The sequence below is a fragment of the Centroberyx gerrardi genome, chromosome 20 (genome assembly GCF_048128805.1).
Source record: "Centroberyx gerrardi isolate f3 chromosome 20, fCenGer3.hap1.cur.20231027, whole genome shotgun sequence".
Lineage (NCBI taxonomy): Eukaryota > Metazoa > Chordata > Actinopteri > Beryciformes > Berycidae > Centroberyx > Centroberyx gerrardi.
The window spans coordinates 9,377,501-9,388,935 of record NC_136016.1 but is presented as its reverse complement, the minus strand read 5'-3'; the positions used below and the strand labels follow the sequence as shown (position 1 = coordinate 9,388,935).

Here is an 11,435-nt window from a genome sequence, read left to right as displayed (position 1 = left end):
CCTCAGCTGTCATTCTGTTTCTTCCTGTGTCACCCACGTCTCACACCAGCCCTCTGTATCTCCTCCTCCTCTCTCTCTAGTTTTGTCACTCTTTCTTTCTCACTGACAGACTTATTCTGACTTCACTGATGGCTGAATTGTTGGCTCTGAATCTAAGTAGCTCTGAGATCATTGATGCAGTGACTCTTAGAGTCTGGGCATCAGGGAAAATCTTTTTATGAACTTTCACCACAGGGAGGCACTATAGGCATTATCATGCAGACTTGCTGTCTCTCTACAGTTTATGGTCCCCTCCCTAGTCTCATCATAGATATTACACTGCTTATATTACAATGCTTAACAATAATAAGTACCCTAGGGGAAGACAGATGGATTCCCTTTGATTCAATAATGTTTTATTGATTTACACACATACAAACATCTAAACTGACAGCACACAGTCCACTGCGTACATGCAATTCAATTATTAAAATACATACATCCTAATTCTACAATAATTAATCACTGCAGTTGAAAATGGTCTTGTAGGATTCTTGGCCTACATTGCAGAGTGGTTTAATGACAGCAACCTGATGGCTTTGGCGCTGTGAAACCCAACCTTGGCCACAGAAAGGGATCTAACCTATGACCCCTAAGTGGGATCAGGTGGCAGACGGCGCTAACTTTAGCTGCTAACTTTAGTCGTGTTCAGGTCTGCCGGTCTACTGCTGTGTTAGTGGAGAGTACAACATACGAAGCGCCTTGTATCCTCCAGTGAACATACTCATTTTTCAACAGTGTAGGTTATTGGTATTTTGAAAGATACATCCTGAAACTGCACCTATAGCAATGACTGAAGAAGCACTTTAACTCTTGGCCACATCATCAAATTAGTTCTCTATTTCTCCTCTCTCTCCCTCCTTCTCTCTATTGCTCTCCCTCTTTCTCCCTCTCAAGTGTGCATGCACTCTCGGGCGCATGCACACGCACACACACACGCACCCACGCACGCACACACACACACACACGCACACACGCACACACACACACCCAGCCCATTTCACCTATTTTTGGAGCCGTTAATCTCCAGCTATTTGGCCCAGTGCTAAAACTCTTAAACTCTTAATTCTGATGGCTTTTTTACAATGTGATTGCGAGCGGAGGGGAAGTGCCACCTCGCACATCCCATCTCCTCTCGCCGCTCAGCCAAAGAGACTCTTTGCTCGCACCATGTTTGTGGGTCAAAAGAATAGACATGAGTGTTTGGGGTCGAGGGTCAGAGTTGAGGGGCGGGTCAGGTCATGGACTGGTGGCCATTTTCAGTCTTCTGTGGCTCCCTTTGATCATTTCAGGGTTGTTATGGTCATTATAAGAATAGTTCCTTTACTGTTGTTTTCTTGCTATTCTTTTATTATTATTTCTTATTCACTGATCTCTCTGGTTGAATAAAGGATTAATAGATACAATAAAATAGCAGGGGATTGGGACTATATTAAAACAAACTCCCTCCAATGCTGAATAAATCTCTCTCACTGGTCAGTCAGTGACATGAGGACACAGACAGCTGCTGCCAGGCGCAGACTAGGCCTGAACTTGGTGATATCAACCTGGGTGCAGGAAGACAAAGGAAGAGAGGGATCGGGGGGAAGGGAAACACATCAACAAAAACACAATTGCCCTTAGGCGTGTACAAACTGAGTGACAGGGAAACAGAGCAAGAACGTCACTGCTGACAAGATCTTTTCTGTCCCGACACTGTCTTCTTGGTCTTCGTTCCGGAAGGTGCGGTGGAAAGGATGCTGGGGTTCACAAGCTGGAGGATCTTCCCCCAACAAAAAGTCCTATGTGCCTGAGCATGTTGCACCTTGTCAGATGACTGTAGAGATCCAGTATTCCCAGCTGAGTCCCTTGCTGTTGGTCTATAGATAGCTAAGCCCCGAGGAGCATCTGCAAGGCGGTATCAGTCATCCTACCAACCTCTGAACTCTGAACCCCACCCCCCACCTCCCTCTATCCACCCTAGTCAATCCACCCTGCCACCCACGCCCCCCCCCCCCGCCCCCCCAGGCCCGGTCCATAGCCCTGCAGCAGCCCTGCCGATAGGGTTTCACTCTCTCTGGGGCGTAGAGGAGGGCAGTCAGTAAGACACAGCTTCTGGGACTCAAAATCTACCTGGGGAATCTACTCATTCTGGAACCTCTTTGGGGACCTGTCACTTCTCTTCCGGTGGATACCTGGGTCGTAGGTAAGACATCCGAGAAAGCGAGTGTGTGACAGCACGAATAACACACACAACCACATAAACACGCTCTCTGTCATACTGTACGTGCCACGCATGTTTGCGGATTATCCGGTGCTGCTGGTAACCGAGTTGTCAAATAACTCTGAATCGTCTTTGGGCTTACAAGGAGACGTTTATACTCGAATTCTTTTGATTGCTGTGGTCGACACGTGTTGGCAAGGCCCTGCCAGAGGAGCCCCCGTGGGTGGTGTATCATGTTCTGCATCCTGTAGAGGCATATGCCAATTGATAAATTCATGAATGAAGGAATCAGATGCTCAACCTAACATTACAGAAGTGACTGCTTCTGCCGTTCCATGATCTCCTCGAGATTAGCCGCTGGTGTTAAACTCTCTCTACCTCACAGACACATTATATATGGTTTGACAAATATATTGCTGACTCACAACTTCACAGCCAACCAGTGACTTGAATGGCAATTAAACAAATGTGAATGGGAGCAGACCAGTGGCCTACTTTCCCCTCTCACAGCTCCTTATTCCACCAGCTCTTACCTAACACCGTGGTAGGTGAGGAATGTGGCCCAGTGCAGCAAGTTTTTAGTCCGGGAGCAGGGCGCTTGGGAATGGATGGATGTGTGTGTTTGGGAATGTGCTGACTGATGCTCTTCCTCCTCAGCTGTCCCCTGGAGATTTATCTGGAGCTAAAACAGGCCGGTCGCGGGGGACAGGAGCGCCCCTCTGCCCACGGGGGCGGTAACAGGAGCCAGGCCCTCACGCTGCTCCTCTTAGCCTCCATCAACCCCGCACAATTTCCCTCCCACCGGCATTTCCCAGAACCAATTTCCCAGAATCTCCAAAAAGCCTGTAATCTCCCATTTAATCCATGGCCACTGTCTCCTATTCATCGCAAAAGACTGTAAAGCCGTTTTGAGTGTGAACGTGTGCATGTGCGTGTGTGTGCCTGTGCGTGCGCCTTTACGTATGCGTGTGTGTCTCGCGCTGGTGACAGTCCCCCTCAACACTGTGCTGTAGAACATGGGTATATAAAAATAGCTTCGCGCAGGATTGAATCCCAGGCTAGGAAATGAGCTTCAATTACAGCGGATGAAAAGCAATTACATTAACTGTCTCCCTATGGATGGGCCCTTCAGCTCTTTCTCCTGTACTGGGACTCACCTCCAGCCTTACATAATTGCTTTCGACCTGTGCAATAGACAGCGACATACTGCCAGCCCCCAACTGAGTAGTTAGTCAAGAGAGACATGAGCTGCCACGGGGAATTAGTGTCCTCAGGGGCATGCAGGGGCTATATACTATGTTGGTGGATCAGCAAACTATGCTTAACTTAATTAGGGATCCTAGTGAGGTTATGCTGGAGCTTGCTAGAGTATGGGAATTGCTTTAAAACTCTATCATAAACTAATAACTCCTAAATTATACATGGATATGCTTAGCTTTTATTGTATCAAATTTACTCTACCATTCTATGTCTTGATGCTGGTTCTTGCTAGATGTTAATGTAGCACCTTATAGACCTGGGTCAAATAATATTTGGGTCTTAGCATTTGTTTAAACCTGCTTTGAGTACAAGATAGGTGGGGTTTACAATATAGGACAATACAGTGAGTGCTAGAAACTAACACCAATTGAATGTCCTAATGCAGTTAGCTCCACCCATGTCATGTTCCAAGCCAGTTGAAACAAACACTAAGGATTGTTTTCAAGTACTGTTTGACCCAGGCTGGTGTGTAATTGGTGCACTGAGGTCACCATTTCTCTGTTCTGTCCAATAGGCTGCCGTCATGCCTCAGACAACTCCCGTCCCTCCTAACAAGAGGAAGAAGGCCAACAAGATCATCACTGACCTGTCCAACATCGCCCAGGATGGTAGGACACACACCCACACACACACACACACACACACACACACACACACATACACAGATCACACACAGATCACACACTCACACGCGACATGTACACACGTGTAACATTTTGCCGGTCCTATTCATCCTCATCCCCTCGAAGACCTTTCTATCTCTCCCATGTGATTTGATCATCCAATCCTGTAAATGTCATATCCAATTATAAGTCTCACTCTCTGGTTTCTGCTATCTGCACAATCTGTGTGTGTGTGTGTGTGTGTGTGTGTGTGTGTGTAAAGGGCACTGTGTGGGTGTAAATCGCTGCTTGTGTTCTTGTTATACTGCAATTAAATAAGCACACACACACACACACACACACACACACTTGTTCCAGGCAGTAACACAATATCTGACATGCATGTGACACCTCCTGGAGGGAGGTGGGTAATTATCAGGTGGCAGACCAATCACAAACCTGTCACCAGTAATGGCACCACAAAATACCGGACTGTAGATCTGCTCCTGCCATATTTGTTTGAGACAGAATGTATGCAAGCAGCGGCTGAACTGGAATCAGTGCAACTTAATAGCAACACATAGATGACACATAAATGTATCAAATAGTGAATACCTTGGCATTAAAGTGATAATGACCATATCCGTTTTTGACGTGTTTTTCCTTGGATTTTCTGTTGATGCAGTTTGAGTTTCTGTTTCTAACTACCCAGTTCTTCTTCTATGTATTCCAAACAAACCACTATTGCTGCTACCAGAAACATAAAACACATCACTTCATGTGCAACAGAGGATTTTTCCCAGGAAAGACCTACCAGACACTAGGTGTTAGAAAATGTCGCAGATCATCACTTTAAAACACCAGACATTTCCACAGTTGAACCCCTGCAGAATCTGTGTATCTGTCTACATGGCTAAATCTTCCGTTCACCAATCTGTTGATCTCTGCCTGTTTCCCTGTCTGGGACGCTGTCTGCCTATTCATCTCTCTGTCAGTCTGTCTGTCAACCAGTTTGTTTTCAATCAGTCAGTCGGGGACTTAGCCTGGTTATCCATTATTTTGCTCCTGTTTATCCCCCATTCATCCATCCTCCCTGCCTGTCTGTCTGTCAGTCTATCTGTCTGTCTGTCTGTCTGCCCCCCCCCCACTCCCCCCCTCCCCCCCTCCCCCTCCTGCCTCCGTCAGTCTGTCCAATTTCCTCCCAGTCAGCAGCCGGCTCCAGTTTCACATTCTTCTGAATTAACACTCTAATCAATATCCCCACGGGAGACTTCGCTCTGCACAGCAGCCCCAATTATTCTCTCTCTCTCTCTCTCTCTCTCTCGCTCTCTCTCGCTCTCTCTCACATGCATACACACGCACATGCACATACACACCTCTCCCTCTTGCTCTCTCTTATGCATGCACACATCGACACACATGTACATGCACATACATAACCGCTCTCTTGCGCTGTTTCTCTCTCATGGACATTTACACACACACACACACACACACACACACACACACATACACCTCTCTCTCTCTCCCTGTCACACACCCACACACACACCCACCCACCCACAGGCCTGATTTACGAGGCACTGCTAACAGCTCTCCACAGCATTGCAATGCCAACTCCCAGCTTTATGGATGTGCGCGCGCGTGTGTGTGCGTGTGTGTGTGTAGTTTATGGCTAGGCTCCAGGTGTTATGAGTGATATCGGAGTGTGTGTGGTGGATGAGACGAGTGTTTTATGAGGAGCTCTGTGGAGCAGTAAAATCCATCAGATCTCTCCATCACAGAGAGAGAGAGAGAGAGAGAGAGAGAGAGAGGATGACGGAGGGGGGGTTTGTATCTACCGTACCAGAGGTGGCCAAGGATTTCCCTCTATAAATGTCCGGTTGACGGTTGAGGTCCTGGTGTGACATTCTCAAATGCCCTTTTTGGCCATATTGCTTTGGCCTAGTAACCCCTAAAACCTCCCCAGGTTTCTTTTATATGTAGCGATGAAGGAATGTAGTCATAACCCCCCCCCCCCCCACCCCCCACCCCCCACCCCCCACACACACACACACACACATTTCTACATAAGTGCTCATCCTAGTTTATGGCACAAAGGATAGTTACATTGAAGAAAGAGGATAAAAAGGCCTCCTTTTCGGTCTTAAACGGCCCTTTTTCAATACTCCGCAATATTAGACATGTAGTGGAGGGTAAACCCACCTGAAAGTTTACACACCTTTTTATTTGGGGAACAGAGCTTACCTACCGTTTTAGGCTGACATAAATCTTAATGAGGTAAATCCATGCTATACATCATAGTAAGTAGTATCAAACTGATGTAAGTTATATGAGGATAGGGGCTTTTATCTCTGTTATCTTTTTTCTTAGTATGGACAAACCAGGACTATTTTTCCCTCATACCTCCACTGTTCACTGTTCTCTCCCTTCATTTTCCCTCTCTTCCTCCTCCTCCAATCCTTTCTCCCCTGCCTCTTCCCAGACGATGAGTCGGACCCCGAGGCCTCCGAGTTCGACCTGGGCACCAAGATCAAGACGCCCAAGGACGTGATGCTGGAGGAGCTTTCCCTGCTCAAGAACAAGGGCTCCAAGATGTTCAGGATGAGGCAGCAGAGGGTCGAGAAGTTCATCGTCTCCAACGAGAACATGGTGAGAGCGAGGACGAGACGGGGCGTGTGTGTGTGTGTGTGTGTGTGTGTGTGTGTGCTGAGCAGATTCTTTCTCTTGTCTTCCAGCAGAACCTCCAGAATCTGCTGATGTCCCCGCCGATTCCTCCCCCCAAGCCTGAGATGCCAAAGGAAGAAGGTAGGGACACAGAGCTTTCTTTCTGTCTTTCTTTCTTTCTTTCTGAAAAATGCGCAAATTTGTAAATTAGTTAAAACAATTTTTTTGTCAATGGATTAAATCTGAATACGGATTCCTGTTTCAATCTAATGAATTTCATGTCATGAAAATGTCTAATTTCTACCAATTTTTTACATAGACAATCTCATAAACAATAAATGACAAAAGATATTCAAAAAAGCTTCTGTAAATTACCAGCTACTTTTATAATGAAACACCATGTAACCATGGAGTACATCATTTTCAGAAAATGACCTCTAAATTGCAAAAAGAAGCTAATTTTGTGCATGCATCTGATGAAATATTTGAGTTATCTATTCATAGATGTTTTTGATTATTGTATTGTACAATTTATGAACTGAGATATGAAATATACCACCATTGGGCACATCGACGCTCCGTTCAACCTCCCTTTAACATTTTGCATGTCAACCCTCTGGTCTCCCCTCCTCTCTTCCTCCTCGCCCCTCTGTCTCCCAGTGGTGGAGGAGAAGGTGGATGAGGAGGAGGAGAAGGAGAAGAAGAGGATGGAGTATGTGCGCACCTACGTATCACCATGGGAACGGGCCATGAAGGGCAACCAGGAGCTGACAGCCACCATGAGGGCCAGCATGCCGGGACCCATCCAGGCCCACCAAGACCTGCCCCTGTACAAGAGCTTCAACAGGTACACACACACACGTACACACACACACACACACACACACACGCACACACACACACACAGTCTTACTTAAGTCACTTTTGGGGTATTTACATAGACTTACATTCATTTCCTGGAGACTTACCCTAACCCTAACCATAAACCAGGACATGCAACACTATGAGTACCTGACACTTAGAGAATACTGTATAGAAGAGATTGGTATAATAACAGTGGTATTATTACAGCAGTATTATAACAGTGGCATTATAACAGCAGCACAAACCTCAGCCACATTACCTCGCTTTACCCACTCCCATAGAACACACATCACTATGACAACCAGCATTGTTTCATCAGCGATAAAAAGCTGCTTCCTTCCTGGCTACGTTTTCCATGGCTTTACTCAGCAGTGCAGTGGAGAGTATACGCACCTATACAGATACACACAGCACAGTACAGACATTCAGAAATGTACACACCTATGCTTAACAACATTTCCCCCCCAAATCTAATTATCTTAATCTTATTTGTACTCTGGGTATCTGTAGCTATGTTGTAATATTGTTAATGGTTCTTGTGGACCTCAGTCAGAACAGCTGCATCCTTGGTAATCACTAATGGATTCCAATAAGCAATAAACAATAAACAATCTATGCTTAACATGGGAAATTAATTTAAGTATTTGAACAAACAAGGCAGTGCCAAGCCTGATCTTGTGGTAATTTGTGGAAAATCATATTAAACGCAGTGCACTGTAGTTTCACAAGCCTTGTACCAAAATTTGAAAGGTAAAAGCCGTTGCACTGACAATGCAAAGCACGTCAGAGGGGGCACAGCAGATTTTGCAGCGTTAATACGTGTTGATTTTTCAGTGACAATTCTTTGGACTTGACAAGTGTTGATTGGAGTGTTGTTTAGAGCTGATATGGCTCTGGGGCGGCTGCTCAAAACGGTTTAAAAGTGTTGAACTCTAATGGGTGTGGACTTATAGAAGCGCTGCCACCATGGTGTTGATTAACACTGACAATTTTGCTGTGTGGTTGGCATGTTGCTACAATGCCCCCCGCCCCGTCCCCTTGACCCTCCTCCTTTGACATCATCACTTCTCCTGTACCCCCCCTCCTCCCAGGACGGCGCTGCCCTACGGCGGCTACGACAAGGCATGCAAGCTGCTGACCTTCGAGCTGCCAGAGGTCAACGCGGCCCCCGAGGAGCCGGAGCCGCTGCCCTCCCTGCAGGCCGACATCCGCTCGCGGCCCTCCTTCAACCGCACGCCCATCGGCTGGGTCTGCAGCGAGGACAACTCACACATCCACATGGACCTGGACAACATCCCCTTCGACGGAGAGACGGACGACCTGTGAACACGCATGCACATATGCAGAAACACACACACACAAGCGTAGCCTACCCACATGCAGACATAAATGCACACATGAAAGTACACGCATTGGAACTCATAAACACACACACACACACACACAGACACAAGACAACATGTGTAAGCACTGTTACAGCTGCTCAAGCCCCCATGAACACAATGTTGAAATGTATTTAATTGCATGGAACTGAAAATGACTTTATGGAAAAGGACAAAATCTCTCCCCTGGTCTCCTGTGTGTTTTCTTGCCCTTTCATCCCCAACTATGAATGAGTCTTATTATTACGATTTTGCATTCTGTCAGCCAATGAGACCTGTGTGAAGAGAAATAGAAAAGCACTCTGCACTCTTAAACAACGCATTTTAAAACTATGTATTTATGCAATAAAGTTCCTCTTTACAGAATGTCTGTTGGCTTCTCATGTAGCATTGTATGGACTAGTCTAGGAACTCTATGATACAAAAAGGGAATACTTTGTTTTTTAAATTATATTTAACCTTTATTTAACCAGGTAGTCCCATTGAGAATAAGAATCTTTTTCAAAGGTGACTAAGAGGCCAATAAACCAGCATCAATGACAGACATAAGTTGTAGACAAAAATAAAACATAATAATTTGGAAAATCATGCAAAAGGTAACTGCAAAGTTGAAATACATGTGTATTTGTACCAAGGCCAACCATGTGTTCAAATTTGGGGAGGATCTAATATTCTGGAGGGTCCAGCAGAATATTGTCGCTAGCATCATCCCAACTTTTATGCGTAGCCTCTTCAGTTCGATGGTAAGTAGGCTAATGATTATTATTACTTTCTACTATCAATGATAATGATTATTTGGGACAGTGGTCCATGACTGCCCTCCATAGGATAGCAAAACATAAATAAATATTATACTGTACTTAATCATTAACCATAATATTGGGCCATATCTGAATATATTTGGGGGGATACGTCCCCCCAATGTGTATTATATATTGTTGTTGTTTTTCTTTTAAGTTTGACTTGTTGATGGAAAATAATCTTTTTGAAATATTAATCAGTTTGCCCAAAGTGTAGTTTTCATCTTGTACACGATCACTGCCAACCCAACAACGACCCCATGACCTTCCTGGCCTATCTGGATAGCCGATGTGTTTAGGGTTGACCTGTGTGTATGACAGGAGGCTGAATGAGGGGATGGCAGATCTCCAGTGACAGCAATTTGTACATGAACAACGTGCAGGACATCTGTGTGTGAGTGAGAGGTAGAGACAGAGAGACAAATAGAGACAGAGTAAGAGAGAGAAAGAGAGAAACGGAGAGAGAGGGAGAGAGAGAGAGAGAGAGAGAGAGAGAGAGAGAGAGAGAGAGAGAGAGAGAGAGAGAGAGAGAGAGAGAGAGAGAGACAGAGGTGTGTGCTCTCTCCACGGGACCTTGCTGAAACAGGTAAGGCCGGTGAGCTGCGGGATGACATCATTACCATCCCCGTACTCTTCCACCTCGTGCCCAGGAGGCGGCGGCATCGGGCTGAACAAATTCCCCATAAAACGCTACGTCACACGCTCACACGGGGAGCTGGAAAATGGCCTGGTATCGCGAGAGCGGCGTGCCGCGACCGCAGCGCTGGATGGCGCTGGTGGAGGCTGGATGCGCCCACGGCTCGCCCTCTCTCCCGTTAAATCACACGGCAGGACACGCGATCGGACGGGGACTGGCGGCGACAGCACCCAGGGTGAGTAGGCTAACCCGCGCTACGCACTGAGCTCCATCATACGGCACCGGGGGACGCGCATGGGAATATAGACCGGACAGAATACACCATCCAGAGGTGTGTGTGTGTGTGTGTGTGTGTGTGTGGCCAGATGTGTCCTCTCCAGATGTGTTCTTCTCGTGACAATCACGGAGGTTGGGTGTCATCATCATCACCATCATCCCCATCATCATCATTATCATCATCATCAGCAGCACGGTGCGGCTGCTGCTCGCTGGTTGCTCTCTCGCTCTTTCTTACTCTCTCTCTCTCTCTCTCTCTCTCTCTCTCTCTCTCTCTGTATCGTTTCTGTATCTTGTCAATTATATTCTTTTCTCAGGTAGGCTCCAATAAATCGCCTCTACGCAGCTTCTCTCTCTCTCTCTCTCTCTCTCTCTCTCTCTCTCTCTCTCTCTCTCTCTCTCTCTCGCCGCACGGTAGTTGCCGCTCTTACGCACGGCAGCATCCTTCCCCGCAAGTTCATCCCGTTCCCATCGCGGGCCATTTCCATCAGAGTCCCGGCTCGTTTTTAACTAGTGGAGATGTGTGGAGGAGGAGTCGGCCCAGTCAGGTAGATTCACCACGAGAGTAATTGGGAACTGCGCGCATGGTTCGTACTGCGCGTGTTGGGTTTTCGCGGTGCGGTCGGTGCTTCGGTGGACTGTGGACTTGTTGATGGATAGCCGAGAGACCGCAGCCTTTTACCGTGGCGGATTCACGCTCCGCTT

General features: G+C 46.7%; 1 protein-coding gene across 1 annotated transcript; it reads left to right on the top strand.

Annotated features, from left to right (window-relative positions):
* Positions 1-4,022: 4,022 nt before the first annotated feature.
* Positions 4,023-8,961, top strand: myoz1b (myozenin 1b). Its single transcript, XM_071907820.2, has 5 exons — positions 4,023-4,110; positions 6,590-6,756; positions 6,843-6,912; positions 7,432-7,618; positions 8,727-8,961. The coding sequence occupies exons 1-5, from the start codon at positions 4,026-4,028 to the stop codon at positions 8,959-8,961; spliced, it is 744 nt and encodes a 247-aa protein (XP_071763921.1). The 5' UTR covers positions 4,023-4,025.
* Positions 8,962-11,435: the final 2,474 nt, after the last annotated feature.